A 24,780-nucleotide genomic window follows, 5' to 3' on the forward strand; every position below is an offset into this window, starting at 1 on the left:
AAATTTCACCCTCTCCATTTCCTGTCACTCAGCCAACTTTATATCCATGCTGCTATTTTTCCTTTTGTTCCATATACTTTGGCTTTGCTGACAAATTTGTAATGTGATACTTCATTAAAGACCTTTTAGAAGTTAATATGACCACGTGAACCTCATTATCCTCATGAACGATCTCCATAATCTTAGCAAAAAATTTGATCAAATTAGTTATGCAGTTTGTCTTTACCACGCTAACTTTGCTAATTTTAAAAAAATTCTTCCAAAGAGTTGTGAGCATCACTGGGAAGGTCAGCATTTGTTGCCTGTCCCTCGTTGTCCTAGAGGTAATGTTGGTGAGCCATCTTCTTGCCCACCTTGTCCACCCTTTTTGGAAGGGAGTTCCAGATTTTTGACCCAGCAACAAAGAAGGAACATTAATATAGTTCCAAGTCAGGGTGTTCTCTGGCTGGAGGGAGTCTTCAAAATGGTAGAGTGCCCATTGTCTGCTACCTTTGATATTTAAATGGTAGGGAACGCATGCCAGTAAAGGAGCATTGATGAGTTGCTACAATGAATGTTGTCGATTGTGCACACTGCAGTCACTGAGAGTCTGTAATGGAGGGAATAAATACTTGAGGTAGTGGTTAGGATGCCAGCCCAAGTTGACTAGTTCATCCAAGATGGCATTGAGCTTCTTGAGTATTGGCGGAACTGAACATAGCTGGGCAAATGAAGAGAATTTCACTCATCCTTGTAGAAGATGGACAGGTTTTTGGAATCTGGAAGTTAATTACCCACTGCAGAATTCCAATCCTCTGACCTCCCCTTGTAGCCCCAGAATTTATACATCTAGTTTTGTTTAGTTTTGGGTCACTGACAATACCCAGAGTGTTGATGTGCAAAGGAAATGCTATTGAATGTCTTATGTGGATGGCCACTTTCTCTCTTGTTGGAGATGGTCATTCCCCAGCATTTAAGTGGCACTCCTTGCAGCTATCAGCCCACCCTGATTGTTATCAGGATTTGCTGTCTATGAACATGAACTGCTTCAGTGTCTGAGAGTCATGAATTATGCTGAACATCATGTAATCATCAATAAACATTCTCACTTCTGACCTTATGATGGCAGGAAGGATGGTCATTGATGAAGCAGCTGAAGATGGTTGTGCCTAGGATGCTGTCCTGAGGAACCTCTGCAGAGGTTATCTGGAGCTGATATGATTGACCTCTAACAACCACAACCATCTTCCTTTGTGTCAGGTATAGCTCTGACTGTTGCAGAGTTGTCCCCCAATTTCCTAGGGTTTCTTGTTGCTTCAGCTAGTATCTCTAGAATTCAGCCCCTGCATCTGTTTGTGCCAAATTTGCAAGGATGTCAGGAATCAGGGTGCCCTGATGGAATCCAAACTGATAATTGATGAGGAAACAATTGCTCATGACATTCTCAATGATGTCTTTCATATATTTAATAATGATTGAGTGTAGGCTAATCGGTTTGATTGTTTCTGCTTTTTGGAGACAGAATATAGGCAGGTGGTTTCCCCAATTGCATAAGTACAGCAGTACTGGGATAGCTTGACTAAGGGTGTAGCTAGCTCAGGTGCGCAAGTGTTTAGCACAATTACTGGGATGTAGTCTAGGCCAAAAGCCTTTCCTAAATCTTCACATGTCGGAAGATTTAATTTTGTCTCTCTTTTTTCCCTTAAAAGCTTTCTCACCGCCTATGTTAAACTGACTGTCCTTTAGTTTATAGGATAATTGTACTTTTTTGGTAAGGGTGTCACATTTGCAATACCCAGTCCTTAGAACCAGGTCCAAATTGAAGGAAGATAAGGGTCAGTACCTCTGCAATTACCATTTTATTTCCATTTACATCCTGCGATTCATCCTATTCAGATGACCTAACTTAAAGTACAGCCAGTTTTTCTCCGTGCCTCCATTTTATTAATTTTTATAATATCCATTATCTCAACTGTCTTCTTTTTCATTATTATCTTGTTAGCATCTTCCTTGGAAAAAGAAACTACTCATTCAGTACCTCAGTCATGCTTTGCACAGTCTGTTTTCTGATTTATACTTCTCTAGCTTTTTTGATTATATATGGAATCGCTTTTCTGTTTGTTGACATTTTCTTCTCATATTTTCTTTTCCCCATTACTTTTCTTTGTCATTTTCCCTCTGAACTTATTAAATGTAACCTATTTCTCACTTGCATTCACAACCTGGCACTTATCCTGCTACTTTTTCTACTTTGTGTTCTCTATGTTTTCTTTTCCAGGGATCTCTGTATTTGTTTGTCCTACCTTTTTTGTCTTTGGAGATATGCCTTGACTGTAACTATCGCGTCTTTAAAGGCACCCTCTTGTTTGCTATAGCTTTGCTTGTCAATGTTGGTTTCCAACCCTGGGCATACCTACTCTCAACCCCTGAAATTAATCCTCCTCCAGCAAAGTATTTTTATTCTAGATTAGTTATTTGATATTGATGCTTTGATGTTAATACTTTGAAAAGTGGTACACAGGTTTAATATGGTTCTAAATAATCCAGTTGTTATTCTTTTTATTATTACAGATCATTAAAGTAGCATTTGATGAAGAAGTGACCTCTGAGATGGTGGAGATCTTCAAAAAGCACATTATGAAATTTCGGTATCCACAGTCAGTCTTCAGCACTTTTGCCTTTGCTGCAGGTCAAAATGCTCCCCAGATAATTTTGCCAAAACAGAAAGAAAAAAATACTTCTTTTCGGTAAGTTTGAAGAAGTAGATGGATTATGAGATCATTGTAATAATTAAAGCCTTAAATATGTTACAGTTAATATTAACATACCTTTGATGCTAGTCATAATTTTGTGATCATGGTTGTGATTTGTTAGAATAGAAATGGTAGTAAGGAAACAGTTGCTTTGTCCTTCCACAGGAGCTATTGTGTTGCATTTATGCATTCAGCTTGGAAGGTGTCGCTTCTTAAAACAAATCGAATTGAGAAATTAGCAAACTATTTTCACCATAAACTGAAAATTTATACATTGTTATCTCATTGATACTCTATAGCAGTTTGCTTGAATTTAAGCATTGTCTAGATTGACCACAATCTCCTTAAATGAACCTTTTTAACAAAATGACCTCTAATATAAGGTTGTAAGCAATTAGTGCAATTTTAGTAAACCTTTTAAAATAATATTTCAGCAAGCAAGAGCACAATCAAGCTCTGGGTTGCAGGTTAGATCACTAACTCTACTGACTTTATAAGCTTGGCTGTACTACTGTGAGATTTCGATTGGAGACCACTACTTGCCCAAACGAGGGGAAAAATAAACCAAGCTTATCAGTGTTCCACTTGGAATAGCCTTCTCGTGGCTAGAATAAAAACAAATTTGCAAAAACTTTGGAGTTACAAGAGTTGTTTCATAAATAAGAAAGATGCAGAAGAACATGAGAAATTATCAGTGTTTTCAACAAATGCACATCAGCAAAACAAACTGAAAATTCATATTTAAAATATAACTTTGGCAACAATACATGTAGTGGAATCTTCTGCTACTGGTGGTGGTGAGTTTGGAGTTGGGAAGGGTACTTAATAAGGCAGGGGGGTGTCTTACCTGCAGCTCACTGAATTCCTACCAGTGTCAGAATTAAAATTGTGGGTTTGTAACATCCAGGATAAGTATTCCCATACCACTGGTAGTTGAGGTCCTCAGTGGTCAATTAATCATCACTATTGGCCTTGGACAGCTTTTGCTAGGATTATCCCAACTGCAGGTAGGACTGTCACCAAGCGGGACAGCTTGTCACCTGAGATGGTGAGGATTTCCCCATTGAATGCTGTTTATTATTTATGTTAATTTCTTTAAACTTTCAGAAACTATTTTTCAATGCAGAAAATATTTATTTCTTGGCATCTACTCCAGTTTAGAGTGGTGAATATTCTGACTTCAAACAAAACCTTCCACTTAATTTGTATTTACAACCACCTTTATGTCTGTTATGTGAATTGCAACCTCTTTTGTTTGATTGCAGTTTGGCAGACTTATGTATTTTGTCATTGCATAAATTGTTTAAACTAGCTTAAATCACCTTTACTTCAAATTCGTTTCTACATAGCCAAGAGAAATTTATCGTAAAAAAAGTTAATGGTCCAAATTTAGTATTACCAACTGAGTTTCCATCTCACTGATTAGAAAACCAGTTCAAGCCTCAGATAACTTCTGTGGGAGAGGCCCAGAGTGCTTTAAGTGGCATTGTGTGGAAGATGCTGCTCAATCAAAATTCCATTGTTGGAAATGGCACCCCCAAGAACTATTACAATTAGGTGCCAACTGTCTGTTGCTATTAGTGAAATCAGGTGTGGTTGCTGCTGCCACTGATGTTCCAGGGCCAGTCCGAGGATCACTACTAGATCAATGGACTCAGATGGCTGGGGAAGGATGGATTTGTGGGGGAAGGATGGATTTTTGGGGGCTAGGTCACCAGCACCTGCGTGAGAAAGATCATAAAATGTGTAGGAGGCAAGGGCAGAAGGCTAGATGCCAGCAACCCCCTCCCACTTTCCAGATTTCTTGATGCTGGGTCCTTTTGACGTAAACTGTGTGTCATTCAGTAAATAGCAAGCAACTCTCCAAACACCATTACCACCACCGCTGGCCACCCCTCCCCAAAAGAAAAATGAACACAGTGAACAGAAGTTGTTGGGTGGACTTTGGGAGGCACTGGGAAGCCCTGTGATGTCCATTAAATTCCTGGACTACCATTAAACTCTGGTGAGCTCAAATATTGTTGCTTTCAAGTGGCTCGTTAATGAGGCTGATTGATGCCGTACTACTGGTAGATGGTATTGCATCTCAGTCCTTTGCCACCCCTCTGGTTTAATTGGGAACAGTTTTCCTAAAACCGAGATTCAATGTGGATTCCCTCATCGGTCCTGAACCCCACTGTCTTCTCCCTGCACCATAATTCACACTGTCGAGGGCTCTGCTAAATTCTGCGAAATAGCTCAGACACTTTCCTTTGAGGTAAGTAAAAGTGGTGCTGCTTAAAGTAAAATCCCAGATGTAGCAACAAACAACTGTTGCGTGTTTTGATTGTAGAAAATAATTAAAGCTATTTGAGATATTCATTAACTCCAAAGAAATTTCTGCTTTTGTTTTGTGTAAAAAATGCATACTTATGTAGTTTTTATTGGAATGAATAACATACAAAATTAAATAGCAATGCTCATAAAATTGTGTTGAAAAGAACCACTACTTACTGAATACTTTTTAAGTTTTTGAGGTCTGGGCGTAAATTTTTCAAATATTTCAATATTCAACATGTTTGTCCCAGAACTCAAAATTTAAAAAATGATTGTTTCCTAAAGTATTTGTTCATCTTTTTCAAAATGATTTCTAGCACTCTTTCCAAGAATATTGTAAAAAGTGCAAAGAAGGCCGGGAAAATGACCATAGGTCGTCAGTACACAGTCAAAAAGAAGCCAATTGTTTTGACGATAGATGAAAGAGGAAATCGATCAGGCTGGAATGAAGATGATGATGTTTCAGGTAAGATGGGAAATACAAAATTTCATGAGTGAAATAGCAGCAAACTGTGAGGAAATAGGAGGTCATTCACTTTAGTCCCAACAAAGCAAAATTAGAGCTCATTCTAGATGATGAAAATCTCAGAACTGTGGAAAAGGAAGGAAATTTTGGAGTCCAAATGTACAGACACAAAGGCAGGTAGAAGCAGCAAGGAAATTTGACATTGGAGTTGTAGTGTTTTTTTTAATTCCAAGATGGCTGGAACAGAATGCGAACAGAGTTGATTCCAGAATTGAGGACGTTGCTTTAGGAGGAGAGACTGAGTGGACTAGGACTATTTTCACTGGAATTTAGAAGAATGAGAGGGAATCTTACAGAAACATATAAAATTATGAAGGGAATGGAAGGGATAGAAGCAGGGAAGTTCAGTTCCACTGGCGGGTAAATCTAGAACTAGGGGGCATAGCCTTAAAATAAGGGGGTGCAGAATTAGGATTGCATTAAAGAAGAACTTTTTTACCCAGAGGGTTGTGAATCTGTGGAATTCCTGCCTTGTGAAGCGGGGAGAGTACCTTGTTTCATGTTTTTAAGGCACAGATGGATTTTTGAACAGTAAAGGAATTAAGGATTATGGTGAGATGGCGAGTAAGTGGAGCTGAGACCTCAAAGATCAGCCATGATTTTATTGAATGGTGGAACTGGCTCATAGGGTCAAATGGCCTCCTCCTGCTCCTGTTTCTGATGTTCTGCTTTAGTTCATTTATCATGGTTGGAAATGATATTAGAAAATTATCTGAAATGGAAAAAATTTGTAGGGTTTCAGGATTGTCTCAGTTGCAGTTGCAGAGAGCTAGCCAGGACATGACAGCATGGGCCAAATGACTGACTGTTCCCTGTGTTTCAACCATTCTATAATTCTCTTTGTTAACCTCCCGGAGAGTCTTTATTTCATTGTTCTTCCATCAAAATTGCTACAGTTGAGCAAAAGAAACCTTGTAATAGCAATAAAACTCTGAATTTTTTTTGAGCCCAATAATGTTGATTGTATATGAAGTACATCTTGGTCTGGTTTTTGGAGTGAAAATATCAATGGGGCTATAAATACTCAACAATATTAAAATGTAAATTGAACGATCATTTCCAGAGGTCCACATTGTATGCACAAACATCAAAGTCAGGATGTTGCTCTCCCCTCTGCTGTATGCTGTATACTGGTACCTAACTGAAATGTTGGGCATTGAAACATGAAATAGCACAAACTGTAAATGTATGATATTAGAGTTTTTCCGTTCAAATATAACATTTATAACAGTGTGATTAGTCTTAACCATTGACAAATGAGCTTTCGTGTACTGAAAATTTTGAGACTTTATAAAGCTCTAGTTAGGCCCCATTTAGAATACTGTGTCCAATTTTGGGCCCCACACCTCAGGAAGGGCATAATGGTGCTGGAGCGTGTCCAGCGGAGATTCACACAGATGATGCCTGGAATGGTGGCCTAATATACGATGAACGGCTAAGGATCCTGGGATTGTATTCGTTAGAGTTTAGAAGGTTGAGGGGAGATCGAATAGAAACTTACAAGATAATGCATGGCTTAGAAAGGGTGGACGCTGGGAAGTTGTTTCTGTTAGCTGGGCAGACTAGGACCAGTAGACACAGCCTTAGAATTAGAGGGGGTAAATTTAAAACAGAAATGAGACGACATTTCTTCCGCCAGAGAGTGGTGGGCTTGTGGAATTCATTGCCACCAAGTGCAGTGGAGGCCGCGACGTTAGATGCCTTCAAGGCAGAGATCGACAAATTCTTGATCTCACAAGGAATCAAGGGCTGTAGGGAGAGTGCAGGGAAGTGGAGTTGAAATGCCCATCAGCCATGGTTTAAATGGCAGAGTGGACTCGATGGGCCAAATGGCCCACCTTCCACTCCTATGTCTTATGGTCTAAAATCAACTTTTGCAAGTGTGGGATCTTATTCATTATGCCACTTTTGGAGGTTTTAACAATGAAAGAATTTAAACAATTTTCATATTTACCTTCTGAACTTTAACCCTCTCAATCCATTCTTTCTTTCCCTCTTTATTTTCTTTCTGTATAGCAACAAGTGCAAAATCGAGTTCAAGTTGCAGAGCTGTGTGAGTCCCAGAGAAACTACATGATAACAGGCCCATTTTTAACCTAACTAAGTGTCAGCTTTTGGCATATATTTTCAGCATTAAAGATATAAAAAGAACATTTTCACCACCACCAAGCAACAAATCTACAAGGTTAAGTAACTAACCACAGATATTGGAAGATATTATTTCACTGTGTTTTGGAAACAGTCATTGTTTAGCAAGCCAAAAGCAACTTCCTGATACAGTAAAATATAGCTTCAGTACAGAAATGTTTTGCTCACTTCCACCGTAAAATTCTTGGCCTTATATACCACATCAGTGCCAGCAATATTGAAGCTCCTGAAATGATTGGGAAATTGGGAGTATGGATATAAAGTTAGCTAAGTAACAGGAAATGAAGTGGATAATAAAATGTGAGGCTGGATGAACACAGCAGGCCCAGCAGCATCTCAGGAGCACAAAAGCTGACGTTTTGGGCCTAGACCCTTCATCAGAGAGGGGGATGGGGTGAGGGTTCTGGAATAAATAGGGAGAGAGGGGGAGGCAGACCGAAGATGGAGAGAAAAGAAGATAGGTGGAGAGGAGAGTATAGGTGGGGAGGTAGGGAGGGGATGGGTCAGTCCAGGGAAGACAGACAGGTCAAGGAGGTGGGATGAGGTTAGTAGGTAGGAGATGGAGGTGCGGCTTGGGGTGGGAGGAAGGGATGGGTGAGAGGAAGAACAGGTAAGGGAGGCAGAGACAGGTTGGACTGGTTTTGGGATGCAGTGGGTGGAGGGGAAGAGCTGGGTTGGTTGTGTGGTGCAGTGGGGGGAGGGGATGAACTGGGCTGGTTTTGGGATGCGGTGGGGGAAGGGGAGATTTTGAAGCTGGTGAAGTCCACATTGGTACCATATGGCTGCAGGGTTCCCAAGCGGAATATGAGTTGCTGTTCCTGCAACCTTCGGGTGGCATCATTGTGGCACTGCAGGAGGCCCATGATGGACATGTCATCTAAAGAATGGGAGGGGGAGTGGAATTGGTTTGCGACTGGGAGGTGCAGTGGTTTATTGCAAACCGAGCGGAGGTGTTCTGCAAAGCGGTCCCCAAGCCTCTGCTTGGTTTCCCCAATATAGAGGAAGCCACACCGGGTACAGTGGATGCAGTATACCACATTGGCAGATGTGCAGGTGAACCTCTGCTTAATGTGGAAAGTCATCTTGGGTCCTGGGATAGGGGTGAGGGAGGAGGTGTGGGGGCAAGTGTAGCATTTCCCGCGGTTGCAGGGGAAGGTGCCGGGTGTGGTGGGGTTGGAGGGCAGTGTGGAGCGAACAAGGGAGTCACAGAGATTCCACTCCCGCACACTCCAGATGTCCAAGTTCTTCAAGGACCGCAACTTTACCCCCACAGTGGTCGAGCACGCCCTTGACCGCGTCTCCCGCATTTCCCGCAACACATCCCTCACACCCCGCCCCCGCCACAACCACCCAAGGAGGATCCCCCTCGTTCTCTCACACCACCCCACCAACCTCCGGATACAACGCATCATCCTCCGACACTTCCGCCATCTACAATCCGACCCCACCACCCAAGACATTTTTCCATCCCCACCCCTGTCTGCTTTCCGGAGAGACCACTCTCTCCGTGACTCCCTTGTTCGCTCCACACTGCCCTCCAACCCCACCACACCCGGCACCTTCCCCTGCAACCGCAGGAAATGCTACACTTGCCCCTACACCTCCTCCCTCACCCCTATCCCAGGCCCCAAGATGACTTTCCACATTAAGCAGAGGTTCACCTGCACATCTGCCAATGTGGTATACTGCATTCACTGTACCCGGTGTGGCTTCCTCTGCATTGGGGAAACCAAGCGGAGGCTTGGGGACCGCTTTGCAGAACACCTCCGCTCAGTTCGCAATAAACAACTGCACCTCCCAGTCGCAAACCATTTCCACTCCCCCTCCCATTCTTTAGATGACATGTCCATCATGGGCCTCCTGCAGTGCCACAATGATGCCACCGGAAGGTTGCAGGAACAGCAACTCATATTCCGCTTGGGAACTCTGCAGCCCAATGGTATCAATGTGGACTTCACCAACTTCAAAATCTCCCCTTCCCCCACCGCATCCCAAAACCAGCCCAGTTCGTCCCCTCCCCCCACTGCACCACACAACCAGCCCAGCTCTTCCCCTCCACCCACTGCATCCCAAAACCAGTCCAACCTGTCTCTGCCTCCCTAACCTGTTTTTTCCTCTCACCCATCCCTTCCTCCCACCCCAAGCCGCACCTCCATCTCCTACCTACTAACCTCATCCCAGCTCCTTGACCTGCCCGTCTTCCCTGGACTGACCTATCCCCTCCCTACCTCCCCACCTATACTCTCCTCTCCACCTATCTTCTTTTCTCTCCATCTTCGGTCCGCCTCCCCCTCTCTCCCTATTTATTCCAGAACCCTCACCCCATCCCCCTCTCTGATGAAGGGTCTAGGCCCAAAACGTCAGCTTTTGTGCTCCTGAGATGCTGCTGGGCCTGCTGTGTTCATCCAGCCTCACATTTTATTATCTTGGATTCTCCAGCATCTGCAGTTCCCATTATCACTGATACAAGGAAATGAAGTGGAGTTGTTTTTCAGACTGGAGTAGGTTTCACATTCTGAATCCCCAAGATGGTACTGACGCCACTGCTTTTCTTGGTATATCTTAATAGACACAGGCACGATCCAGCAGTAGTGGTAGGGAAATTATTGGGAAAAAGTTCTAGCAGCCCATTTTAAAGAGCCAAGGTTTAATTGAGGATAATCAGCACGACTTTGTCAAGGAGCGATCATTGCTTTCAAGGTGGTGACCACATCCATGACTAAAGATATTGCAATCGATGTCGTCTATGTAGACTTCACCAAGGCATTTGACAGGATCTCACATGAGCGGCTGGTCAATAAGTTAAGAGCCCATGGGATCCAGGGAAATTTGGCAGAACAGACCCAGACGTGCTTTGTGGCAGGAGGCAGGTGCTAATGGCCCAAGATGGCTTTTGTGCCTGGAAGCCTGTATACAGTGGCATTCTGCAGAACCTGGTGCTGAGCCCCTTGTTATTTATGGTATACAGTAATTATCTGGTCATGATCCAGGAAGTTTGATTAGAAATGACACAAATCAATGATGTGGTAAATAGTGAGGAAGCAATCTACACGTTGATATAGGTAAACAATGGCAAATTGAAGTTAATCCTGAAAAGGACTATCAAGGCAAGACAGTACACGATGGATGGTAGGATCCTAGGGCATACAGAAGATCAGCGGGTCCTTGATTTGCATGATCATGCACTCTTGAAGGCAGCAGCACAGGTTGATAAGGTGCTTAAAGGCATCTGGGATCACTGCCTTTATTAGTTGACGGATTGAATACAGGAGCAAGGAGATCATGTTGGAGCTGTATAAGTCACAGTTGGAGTACTGAGAACAGTTCTGGTTGCCACATTTAGGAAGAATGTGATTACGCTAGGGAGGGTGCAGAGGAGATTCGCTAAAATTTTGCCTAGGCATCATTTCAGCTATGAAGGTACCATGGACTGTTTTCCTTAGACCACAGAAGGCTGAGGGAGAGCCTGGTTGAGGTGGACAAAATTATAAGGGGCACATTTAGGGTGGACAGGAAGAACTTTTCCCTTTTAATAAAAATATCAACAAATATGGATTGTAGGTTTAATCTAAAAGGCAAGAATTTTAGAGGGAATGTAAGAAAGACTTTTTCGCCCAGCGATTCGTGAGTATCTGGCACTGCCTGAAAGGCTGGTAGAGGTAGAAAGCATACGACATTTGAGAAGTATTTGGTGATCATTTCAAGTGTCATAAAACACTTGAGGCCAAGTGCTAGCAATTGGGATGAGAGCAGATAGGTTCTCGATGACCAGTGAGGATATGGTGAGGAGAATGGTCCTTTCGGGTGCTGTAAAATTCCATGACTACGTTTTGACATTTTTCAGATGAGACAAAACTTGAAAGTTTAGTGAACTGTGAGAAGGGTAGTGCTGAAGTTCAGCAGAACATAGAGTGATAGATTGGGTAAATATGTAGGAAATGAAATTCAATTCAATTCAATTTACTTAACAAGTTTTGGTAGGAAAAGTTAAATGAAGCAATGGAATATGAAGGTTATAGTTCTGAAACAGTTACAGGAACAAGGTCACCTGGTGTTGAAGGTGGCAGGGCAGAATTTTAAAAAAGCTTATAAAAAGGCATGCAGGATCTTGGACTTTAAAAGTATAATCATAGAGTATCAAAGCAAGAAAGCTGTGGTGAACCTTGATAAAACACTGGTTCAACCTGCTGAAGCATTATATCTGCGCATTAAGAAGAATATGAAGGCTTTAGAGAAAATGCAGAAAAGATTTGCAAAATGGTCCCAGGGATGAGAGACTTCAGTTAAGTGAATGCAGTGGAGAAGCTGGGAGTTTTCTCTTTTGAGAAGACAAGGTTGAGAGGAGATTTGTTTTTTTACTTCGCTCAAAATCATGAATTGTTCTTATTGATGGAAGAGACAGCATACCAATATAAAGTTATCGGACAACCAGTGGTAACATGATGAACGATCATTTTTATGTGGCAAGTGGAAAGTATTTAGGATGTATGACCACAGAGCGGTGGAGATGGGTTTCATTGTATTTTTCAAAAACAAACCTGTTAAGTGCTGAAGAGAAGAAATTTGTAGGGCCGACAAAAAAGGGCAAGAGCTACTGCATTACTCCTGCAGGGAGCTGACAGGCATGAGTCCTCCTGTGCTGTTGCCATTCTGTGATAATATAGTGATGTAACCATATGATGGAACAGGTATACAACAAAAGGAATATCAAAGTGAGCAAAATGCCAGATGGGATAAGATACTTACTTCATATTTTTCTCAGATAGTTCACACAGGACTTATCACTGATCAGCCAGCCACTCTTTCCATTTCTGAGACCAGAAGATTATTTTTAATTGCCAGAAACTGTGAATGTGCATGTATAGAAATAATATTTCCCTTGAAATTAGTTGGCTGTCACAATATCGTAGAGTTTGCAAATTAACTTGCATTGTTTACCAGTTATATTTTTTAAAAATGAGCATATAGAGAGAGAAATTTTAGCATGACACATTTTAATACAGACTTTGTTTTATGCTTTATAGAGAAACGCAAAAGACTTCTTCATACGATTTGTGTAAGACATTGGGAAATTAATCTTGTTGTAAAGTTATAGAGTCGTACAGTGTGGCAATAGACCCTTTCGTCCAAGATAACCCCAAACTAAACTAGTCCCACCTGCCTGTGCTTGGCCAATATCCTTCCAAACATTTATTCATTTACTTACCTAAATGTCTTTTAAACATTGTAACTGTACCCACATCCATCACTGCTTCTGGCACTGCATTTCACATACTGACCACTCTGTGCAAAAAAAATGTTGCCTTTCATGTCTGTTTTAAATCTTTCTCCTCTTACCCTAAAAATATACCCCCTAGTCTTGAAACTCCCTGCCCAAATGAAAGGATATGAGCCATTCACCTTATCTATACCTCTCATGATTTTCTCTAAGGTCACCAACCCCCCCCCCCCCCCCCCCCCCCCCCCCCCCCGGCCACCGCCACCCCAACCTCCTATCTGCCATTGGAAAAAATGCCCCAGTCTATCCAGCCACTCCTTATTACTCAAACCCACTGTTCCCGGCAATATCCTTGACAATCTTTTCTCAACCCCCTCCAGTTTAATAATATCCTTCCTATATCAGGGTAACCAGGACTGGATACAGTACTCAAGAAGAGGCCTTACCAATGTCCTATACAAACTCAAAATAACATCCCAACTCCTATGCTCAAAGGTCTGAGCAATGAAGGCAAGAGTGCTAAATGCCTTCTTAACCATCCTGTCTACATGTAATGCAGAATTCAAAGAATTATGAGCTTGAACCCCAAAATGTCTATCTTGTACAACACAATTAAAAGTAGGGCCTTGGATTGTATAAATCCTTCGCTTGTTTGTTTTACCAAATGCAATACCTCGCATTTAAGTTAAATTCCATCTGCCAGTCCTCAGCTCATTGACCCAATTGATCAAGATCTCTTTGTAATATTAGATAACCTTCTTCGCTGTCCACTTTACCACCAATTTTAATGTCATCCACAAACTTATTAACACTGCCTTCTATATTCTTATTTAAAGCAATTACGTAAATAACAAACAAAAGTGGACCCAGCACCAATCCTGTGGACCACCATTGGTAACAGCCCTTTAATCCGAGAAACAAACCCGCACCACCACTTGCTGTCTCCTGCTGTTAAGCCAATTTTGTATCTAATTGGCAAGCTCACCCTGAATCTCATGCGAACAAACTTTACTGATTAGTCTACCATATGGAACCTCGTCAAAGGTTTTGCAAAATTCCATGTAAGCAATGTCTACTGCTCTGGCCCTCATCAATCTTCTTGGTTACTTTAAAAAAAACATAATCAGGCTCTTTTAAACCTGGATTAGTGTATACCACAATAGATTTCCTCTTTCTTGTACCTGCAACATGTTGATTTCAGCTAACCACATAACCCTGAAAGCCCCTGGAGTGTCTGGAGTAAATGAAGGTCCATTGTCAGTTTTTTTGTGAAATACTCCAGCAACTTTAGCAGAGGGGAAAAAAGTGGACTTGGACTGAGCAGCTATTAACAAATACCTTTCAAATAATGTTTCCCTCAACTGATCTGCAACAACCAGAACAGCTCAATGATCGCAATCATTAACACAATTGCAACTGTCCCAGGCTATGTCTTAGTATGACTACGTTGTTGCAAATTAATCCTGTAAGGGTAATGGCAGTATGTTTGATTGGTAATGTAATGAGGTCAATATATTTTGGAACATATGATATAATTTTTTGTTGTCGCATATACCAGTTTACAATGAAAAGTATTGTATATTAACCAGACAATCATGCCTTGCAAAAGTGCATCAGGGAGAAAGAACAGAATGCAGAAAATGGTGTTATTGCTGCAGAGAAGGTGCGGAGAAAGATCAGCTGTAATATATGAAAGGCCTGTTTATAAGCCTGATAACAACAGGGAAGAATCAGGTCAATATGATATGAATATTTTGTGTTTACACACCTGTAAGTATGACTATCGAATCAGATGTGGTTGAATTCACGGACAAAAAAGTCCCTATCTATGCACATCTTTAGTAAGACCTCACCACCTCCCCAACCCTGATTTCCACGCTCTTGTTTTCTGTTTGTTCTGGCATTAAGCCTAGTCATGGTCTAGACCAACAATCAAAGTGTTTCTAAGCTGTACAAATAACTTAGAACAGGAAATTTGTGCAATCTTTTGCTTTGGCCATTGAATAGAGCCATATAGTATTTTAGCACAGATGAAAAATGTTCCACCTGTCAATATCTCTCTGATTTGAAAATGTCCGCTTAATCCCAGGTCATGTGAAATTGCTTTTTCTATTAAAATAAATGGGTTGATATTTCAGCCAAAAGAGATTTAAAAATCACACAGAAAATCAACCATTCCTGTCTCTAAATTAGAAGAAATATCAAATGTATTTTCAATATGATAACCATGCAAAATTGTTACTTCTCGGTAAAAAAAATTGGAAGAAGTATTTTAAAACACATTTCATATCTTTTCAAATGGCTTACACCAAAAACTATAAAATTGCGAACATGTATGCTTAAGGTTTGGCAGCATCTTTGAAGAGGAATCAAAATTAATACTTTGGGTTTGGTGACCCTTCCTCCGACCTTTCTGATTAGTGATAACTCTAATCTCTCTTCCAATGCGCTGCCACACCTGCTGAGCTTTTCCAGCAACTTCTGTTTTCGTTGCTGATTTATAGCATCTGCAGTTCTTTTGGTTTTGATTATGTTTAAAGTTTGTTCTTTTAAATATCTCCTCCCTGCCGACTCCAACATCAGTTGAGTCACCTGAATGATGTCTTAAGTGACCATAGTTTGTAGATTTTGTAATTCATTGGTTAAAATTCTGTAACATAAATCATTTTACAGCTAATATTTGAATGACATTTACTTTCACGCCTTGTACATACTTGTTCACCCAAGAACAAAGGAAACGTATTGGAAAATAACATTAAATTCTTAACGATGTGGATTTAATGAAAGCAGTATAAGTCTGTATTTTGAATTTCAGATATTTTTGAATAGTATTCTAACTGTTATTAATTGGTTTCAAATAACTTCCAATTTTCCAGTGAGGAAGGTATGATACGTTTGCCCACCAACATTTTAAAAAACAGTAAAGCCTCAGACAAGAGTAGATGCTGTCAAGGTATACACAGTTGTTTCAATGGAGAAAGGAATGGATTAAAGACACAGTAACCAGTCAATTTGATTACATTTCCTCCACCTCGCTCCCTTATTCCATTCTCCTTCAGATTTGTACTAAAAAGAGCAGCTTTCAAAACATTTTTCTTTTTCCTCAATTTCACAAGGCTTTCAACCATAAACTTACCCATTCCCCTTCCTTCCAGAACTATAATAGGTTGCCCTTACCTCACCACTGTGTCATCAGCCTCCACCATTTCCACTGCCATCATATAATGTCAAGACCAAAACATATCTATTCCCATCCCTTCCCTTGCAGCGCTCCATAAGGGCCATTCCCTCTGTCAATATGCTGCTCCGTGACCCAATCAACTAACACCACCACTCATTCTCTTGGAATCTTACTGTGCAAATGTTTTCCAAATAATTAAATGGGCTTACAATTTTCAAAATAATGCACAGTTGGCAATAGCAAAGGAAGTTTCAAGAAAAATTGATGTAGCTTCAAGTGACAAAAAGAATTTCAAGACAAGTACACGTTAATTCAGTATTGTTCCTTTTTAGTCTTGTGTCATTTATCTTAAATGTTAATGTTTTCTGTGTACAGATTCTACCAGATTTACTGAATATTTTCAATATTTCCTGTTTTTATTTCCAGTATACGTAGTGTTTTTCTTTTCTGACTAGCCAGTAATTAATAATCTCCATTATTGCAAATCGTAGCTTCAGATGATGGTGAACTTCCCACAAGTAGCACTTTGAAAGCTTCAGAAAAGTCAACTATGGAGCAGTTAGTGGAGCGGGCGTGTTTTCGAGACTACCAGCGGCTGGGTCTAGGCACTATCAGTGCAAACTCATCACGATCTAAGGCAGAGCACTTCAGGATAACTGCTGCCAATAGGATGTATTTACTGTGCAGAAGGTTAGTATGTTTTACGTCTTCTTTGTAGCCTGGGTCAGTGCTTGTTCATAACCCAAATGCATTGTGGTAAATTCATGTACAGGTCCTCAATATCAGTAAAATACTTCAAAATTAATTAAATGGAAACACAGTGTTAACATCAACGAAACATTGGCAATAATAAACTAGCTTCATGCATAGTTCATCAGCTTCCAATGACAAAAAGGAATTTTGAACAAGTACAGGTCAATTAAGCAAAACACCTTTTAGACCTTGTGACCAGTTAAATTTCCTGATGCATTTTGAAATCATTTGATTACAATATTGATATTTCTGTACCAAAGTCATTAATGGAGTGAAAGAAATCTATTTTAGATCCTTTTTAAAATGTTAAACTTTGCAGCAGCAATCAGTAGAAAGTGATCAAGAAAGCAAACTTGACTTTTGTTTTGCCCAAGATCCTAGTTTAGGGGCATTGTGTCAGAATTGGTTACCAAGATATATATCTTCTGTGCAATATTGTGGGAATATGATGCTGTAACAATAGCAAAAAACCTGGCTTGAACAAAGGGCAAGATTGTATTCCTCAATACAAGGTGGTCAGAAAAAGGAGGAAAGGTAACTGTATTGCTTCGGGAGAATATTACAATGCTGGAGAGTTCCCTTGAAGGGTGCACACACAATATATTTCATTAGAGCTGAGAAACCGGAGCTAATATTGCATTTTTGGTTTATTTTATAGACCACTAACCAGTGTAAAAGATCTAGAGGAACAGATTTGGAAGAGAATTACATGAATGTGCAAAATCTCTAGAATTGTTAGAATGGGAAACTTTCTGCAGTTTTGAATAGTTATAGTTTAAAGGGAAGTGTTTCTGAAAAGTGTTCAGGAGTATTTTCACAAGTATTTTGTTTCCAACCCAAGATGGAAGGAAGCATTGGTGAATCTGATTCTGGGCAAAGAGATCTGTCAAGTGAATCAACTATCAATAGAATATTTGGAGGACAGAGATCAGAATAGCATAACTGTTAGTTTAGCTATGGAAAAGGACAATATGGGAGCCCTAATTTCAATAGAAACAGATCTGACTCAAATAAATTAAAATCAAAAACTGGCACATAAAACTGTAACTGAATGATGGTTTACAATTAAAGTAGAGATGGTTCAGGTGCTGAGAAGGTATATTCTCAGGAGGCAGAAACACAGGACAAACTAATCCTGAACACCATGTATGGCCCCATTTAGAATACTGTGACCAATTTTGGGCCCCACACCTCAGGAAGGACATACTGGTGCTGGAGCGTGCCCAGTGGAGATTCACACGGATGATCCCTGGAATGGTGGGTTTCACGTACGATGAACGGCTGAGGGTCCTGGGATTGTATTCGTTAGAGTTTAGAAGGTTGAGGGGAGATCTAATAGAAACTTACAAGATAATGCATGGCTTAGAAAGGGTGGACGCTGAGAAGTTGTTTCCGTTAGCTGGGCAGACTAGGACCAGTGGACACAGCCTTAGAATTAGAGGGGGTAAATTTAGAACGGAAATGAGGAGACATTTCTTCAGCCAGAGTGTGGTGGGCCTGTGAAATTCATTGCCATGGAGCGCAGTGGAGGCCGGGACGTTAAATGACTTCAAGGTGGAGATTGATAAATTCTTGATCTCACAAGGAATCGAGGGCTGTAGGGAGAGTGCAGGGAAGTGGAGTTGAAATGCCCATCAGCCATGATTAAATGGCGGAGTGGACTCGATGGGCCGAATGACCTTACTTCCACTCCTGATGGTCTTATGGTGAAAGAGATGGTGCAGACGATAGATATCAGTTGATATCAGAAGTGAGAACCAACTGAATACGAAGTTCAAAGGTGTTACTTTTGTCCTAATTTGTGAAGAAAAACTGAAATATGTACTTATTTGATCTGCAGTCATCAAATTTATTCAAATCCCAGCATCTACCACAGTTTGGGGTAGTGCATTCCACAGATTAACAACCCTTTGAGAGAACTAATTTCTCTGCACTTCTGTTTTAAATCTGCTACTCCTTACCTTAAAACTTAGATTGCTCCGTGTGAGGAAGCACACTTTCTACGTCTATTCTGTCAGTCCCCTTCAGCATCTTATATACCTCAGTTAGTTTTCCTCACTCTTCCATAGAGTATAAGCCTAAACCGCTCAATCTCTTTTCATAAGGTAAAGCCTTGGCCTCTGGAATCAACTTAGTGAGCCTCCTTTGAACTGCCTCCGAAGCAATTACAACCCACTCAAGTAAGAGGACCAAAATTGATGCAGTCTCACTAATGCTTGTACAGTTGCAGCAATGTTTCTTTACTTATGTACTCTGTTCCTTTTGCATTAAGTCCCAAAATTCCAATTGCCTCCTTATTTCGTGTTGTACCTAAAGACTAGCTTTGTGATTCATGCACAAGGACACACAGATCCCTCTGTACGAAAGCAGTCTCAAGTTTCTGTCCATTTAGATAAACTGCCTTTGTATACCTACAACCAAAATGGATAATCTCACACTCATCCATGTTAAACTTCATCTGCCAAATTTTGGGCCATTTACTGAACCTAACGATAATCCACTTGCCAATATCTTAATTTTTCGTTGCAACTTATTTCTCACCTCTTCTGCCATCTGCAAATTTGGGCATAGTATTCCCGATCCCCACATCCAAGTCACTAATGTAGATTGTAAATAGTTGGGGGTCCAAGGACTGAACCCTGTAACATTCCATTAGTTATGTCTTGCTAGCCAGAGAAAGACCCATTCGTCCCAACTGTCTGCTTTCTGTTGGTTAGCCAATCCCATGTAAGCTTATCTTATGTAATAACTTTAGGTGCAGCACTTTATCAAATGCCTTCTATAAGTCCAGATATGCTACATCTACAGGCTCCTCGTTATCCAATTTGCTTATTATATCTTCAAAGAACTCCAGCAAATTAATCAAACATGATTTACACTTCCTAAACCGTGTTGATTCTGATGAATTGTACTTTGACTTTCCAAATGTCCTATTCTTATTTCCTTAACAATGTATTCTCACAATTTCTGAATGAAGTTAACTAGCTGGTCTGTCATTTCCTACTTACTGTTTTTGAATAAGGGTGTTATATCAGGATTTTTCTAATCCACTGCAATCTCACCTGCATCCAGGGATTTTTTGGAATATTATTACCAGATGGTGCACTATCTCTGCTGCCACTTCCTTTAAGTCCATGGGATGCAGACCATCAGTTCCTAGGGACTTGTTTGCCTACAATTACAGTAGGTTGCTCAGTACTTTTTCCCTTGTGATAACAAGTTCCTTCCCTTCTCTAACCTCTACATTACCTGTTACTATGGGAAATGCAATGATGGTTAACCAGCTTGATGCCTGGGATGGCGGGGCTGCTGTATGAAATGAGACTGAATTGGTTAGGGCAATATTTGTTGGAGTTTAGAAGAATGAAGGGTGTGTCTTTGATTCCCATAAAATCTAACAGGGTAGGCACAGAAGGATATTCCTAATGCCCAGGAAGTCCAGGAATGGTTCGCAATTTAGGGTTACAGGGGTGGGCTAAGTCGGACTGTGATGAGAAATCCCTTCACCCAGATAGTTGCTGAGTCTGTGGACTTCTTTGCCACAGAAAGTTGAAACCAAAACATTGCGTGCTTTCAAGAAGGACAGGGCACTGAATTGGATGCTCAGAAGTGATCATTGTGAATGGAAGATCAAGTTTGAAGGGCTGAATGGCCCACTCACATTCGTGTTTTTTCTCTTTCTGTTTAGTAAGAGGTGGCAAGGAATCTACTAGATATGTAAGCAGCCTTGATTTAAACAGAACAGGGCAGGATAAACAGTAAAAAAGTAAGGGAGGGAATTATCACTTGGGAATAAGTCATGGAGCTATAAGTTGAGTCCAAATAAATGTTTAAACATATAGTCAAAGAAAATCCTATTAAAAGAGAATTGAAATGTCTGTGCATGAATGCACACAGTGCTTATAGTTTAAAAAAGAAGCTGGACACAATCCAAGATAACAAAGTGTGAAGCTGGATGAACACAGCAGGCCAAGCAGCATCTGAGGAGCACAAAAGCTGACGTTTCAGGCCTCATGTTGTGAGGAGACAGTTGTAGTAGGGATAGTTGGGACAGGGAAATAAAGACTGGGAATTAAACATTGAAGGATGTAGCACATTTAGACATGGTGAGGCAGGCGAGGAGGTAAAGCAGGTGTACTCATTCAGGATAACATTATATTAGCTCTCCACCAATCTTCTAGCAATGTGCATGTTTAAAATGAATGAATTAGTAATAACTCTGATACAATTTCTGAATTTGCAGGTGATGTCAAGTTGTGGGGGATTTTCAATATTGACGAGGTCTAACAATTTTAATAAACTTGCAGAATTGACAAATATTTGTTGGATGAATTTAACCATATAAATGTAGATTATGCATTTGATAAAGAGACATAGTATTCAGCAAAGAGGTGAAGAAGAGTTGATGTGGATAAATGTAAGAAAAGATCCATCACATTAATAGGTCAAGTCTACAGATCGTTTAACAGTGGAAGAGAGATGTAGGAAGATTTATGCAGATAAATTAGAAATTGAATAAGTAAAATTAGAATAATGATAATGAGGTGTTTCAACCATCTTAATATTATCGAACAGAAGATAGAGATCTAATCAGAATTTGCAATTTAAAACAACCTAGGGACGAGATATCAGAGGTATTACCAATTTATGTTAACAGTTTGAACAATGTTGTCAAAATACTTTAATAAACTTGCAGAATTGACAAATATTTGTTGGATGAAGTTAAACATATAAGTGTAGATAATGCATTTGGTAGCAAGAATATGTCATTTATTACTTGGAAGGTGAAAGGCCAGGTAGGATCACGTGATGAATATTCTATGACTAATGCATTTATTAGCAAGGCCAGAAAAAGAGGTTTTGTTCTAGAATGAAAGAACTGAAATGTTGTGAAGTTATGCCGGACCTATAATGATGATTGTTTGGATTACACACGGGGAATTCTGCAGTTTAGAATGCTTCACAGCATGCTGAGAACAGCAAATGGTACATTTAAGCAATTATCAACCTGGTAACGTTAGTTTGCAGCACCACATAGCATGCACAAAGCTAAGCAGTCATGTAATTAATGGATCAGCTCGATGTTCTGCAGCCCTCTCACACCAAACTCACAGGAGGTGGTGGTTCCCTGAACCTCCATGCTCTCCAAGATTGTATTTACAACCACTTTCAGCCAAAGTGTTATTTGGTCAATCTCAATCATAGCTGCCAGTCTTTGAGCCATTTAATTAATTCCAGTTCAGTCCACATCCACAACCATGCACTCCCTCCACCATTGACGTTCAGTAACAGTAGTATTATCTGCAAGATGCACTGAAGAAATTCACCAAAGATCCGTAGACAGCAACTCCCAAACCCACGAACATTTCCATTTAGAAGGACAAAGGTGGCAGATACATAAGAACACCATCACCAGCAAATTCCCCTATAAGCCACTCACTATTCTGACTTGGAAATAAATCACTGTCCCTTAACCATTGCTGGGTCAAAATCTTGGAACTGCCTTCATAAAGGCCTTGTGGGTCATGCTAAAGCACTTGGGCTGCAGCAGTTCAAGAAGGCCACTCAACCCCACCTTCTCAAGGGCAACTAGGGATGGGCAGTAAATGCTGGTCAGGCAGTGATGCCCATGATTCACAACTGAAGAAAATAGGAGAAATCTACATAGAATATTAAAATCCCAGCTATGAAACTCAGTGCTCAAGAATCAAGAAGATCAAGATATTCCAGAACAGCTAGGACACTAGCATGTAAGGAACTCTGACGAAGATTGATCACATATTTTTCTTTCACAAAGAGCACAATAAATACAATCCAACCAATCACCACTCTGATGTCTTATTTGCAATCAGCAATCATTATCAAGTTATCATCTATGCTGTGAAATGGTACTTACTCACCAATAACCTATGTTATACATTTGCATTCTGCCAGAAATTTCTTGGGACTGTAGCCTGAAACTATTTTTCAAAAACTCATTCATGAAGCAGCTAGAGTTTCCTCCCTCGTAAGGTCAGAATTGGACCTGTTTGCTGATGACTGCATACTGTTCAGTTCCATCCAGAATTCCTTAGGCACTAGCATTCAGTTTTGGGCTGATCATTGGCAAATTTGGGTTCCATTTCTGCCATTGACTACACTGTCAATTTGAATGTCTTCTAATGATTATGATGGTCAATCTTCATTTCCAAAAATGTTTTTATAATTTTTCCAATACTGGGTTATTGCTGTGTGCTAGTTTACTGCTGCTTTTTTCGACAGTACACCAAAAATTCTTCAAAATTACTACACTGACATAAGATATACCAGAGTCAATAAAATAGATGTGCACATGTGTGATATAGATATTATATGTACACACATACATGCAAGATATATATTAATTTATTTTCTCTCAATACTAGTAATGATTCTTTGGCCCTACTTTTTTCCACAACCCATTCCTGTTGTTATTGTCAGGTGTTCCAACCTGACAACCTGTCTTTCTTTCAAAAAGAAGAAGAATATGCTTTCAAGTTCCAGTGTTTAGGGTGTCTGAGACTTCCTGGAAGTTCCCAAATGTAATGCCTCCTTGCACCAAAACTCCACTGCAATAAATGTTGGACTATAGAACATTGAGGAAGAGGTAGTCATAGTAGAATAGATGCTTCTTATTTATTAGTACTTCATGTTCTCTGCAAAAATGCATTTGAATAAATAAATCTTGTTTTGAATTATTTATGTTCAACATAATGTGCCATACGCTGAAAATATTAAACACGCAGATAAGAAAATCCGACAAAAATGGAATAACAGGGAGGAACTTTTCGCATGAAACAGTCTCCAAAGATATTATTTGTTCTTTTGTGAAATTATGTTGAGTAATGAGTATTTTTTGACCATTTAAGAATTTTTGCTAGCATGTTATCCATAACGTAACACAACTTATCCTTTCTTTAATGTAGTTACCCTGGACTTGTGGTAGTACCACAGTCAGTATTGGACAGCAGCTTACAGAAGGTTGCACGTTGTTATCGACACAACAGGCTTCCAGTTGTTTGTTGGAAACACTCTAAAACAAAGGCCGTTCTGCTCCGCTCTGGTGGGTTCCATGGAAAAGGAGTTGTGGGTCTCTTTAAATCCCAAAATCCACACTCAGCTGGTGAGATTTGTGCTCTATATGTGCATTATGTATTTTAACCTTGAACGAACATTGTTGAAGTACTATTTTTACTGAGAAAGTTAATTATTCAAACTTTATCTCCTAATTCTTCAAAACTATAACTTACAGCATTTTAATGTGCTTACTTTTTTTAATATAATGACATGACGATGGCGATGGTTTCTTATTTGATATCAATTTCTGTACCATTTATCTGAATTGAAGTGGTCCGGCATGAGTAAGCACAATTGCTCACAGCATGACTTCATCACTCAGCCATCGTGGGCAGATGTATTTGTGCTCTGGGATTGTATGTTCTTTCTGCCACAGTGGAGCACTCATTTTGTATAACAGGTTGACTGTTGCCAAAATACATATGCAAACAATGGATTGAAGTAATAGTGTTTCAGGACTGAATCTAGTGAATAACACTTCATGAAACAATGACTTTGCTAATGTGCAAGGCTGCTAAGATTACATGCTTTATAATTAATATCATTTGACTCATTAATTGCAATTTTCCCTTTGATCCCAATTGCATTGTCCATTACAATGAATTTATTTTGCCTTCAGATCAATAGCATTTTCATTAAGTATTCACTATCCCCTTTTTGCAATAGGATTGAAACTTTTGCTGCCCTCTGGCAACACCCTCACACTGAAGGAGAATTGAAGGATCATGGCCAGAGCATCTACATTTTAAATCCTTGCTTCCCTCAGTAAAATCAAATGCATCCCATTTGGACCAGGCAACTTCTCCACTAT

General features: G+C 40.1%; 1 protein-coding gene across 6 annotated transcripts in view; it reads left to right on the top strand.

Annotated features, from left to right (window-relative positions):
- Positions 1-24,780, top strand: part of sbf2 (SET binding factor 2) — a 609,277-nt gene that overhangs the window by 478,616 nt on the left and 105,881 nt on the right. For all 6 annotated transcript variants that reach the window (XR_009446846.1, XR_009446845.1, XR_009446847.1 and 3 more), the window contains 4 exons: positions 2,551-2,726; positions 5,366-5,514; positions 16,613-16,811; positions 23,819-24,015. Coding sequence is in view for 3 of the 6 variants with exons in the window: in XM_059652034.1 (XP_059508017.1) it covers positions 2,551-2,726; positions 5,366-5,514; positions 16,613-16,811; positions 23,819-24,015 (721 nt within the window). In the remaining 3 variants the exon portion in view is untranslated. The remainder of the gene's footprint in view (positions 1-2,550; positions 2,727-5,365; positions 5,515-16,612; positions 16,812-23,818; positions 24,016-24,780) is intronic.

Source organism: Stegostoma tigrinum, chromosome 17, assembly GCF_030684315.1.
Source record: "Stegostoma tigrinum isolate sSteTig4 chromosome 17, sSteTig4.hap1, whole genome shotgun sequence".
In the NCBI taxonomy this organism is placed as follows: Eukaryota; Metazoa; Chordata; class Chondrichthyes; order Orectolobiformes; family Stegostomatidae; genus Stegostoma; species Stegostoma tigrinum.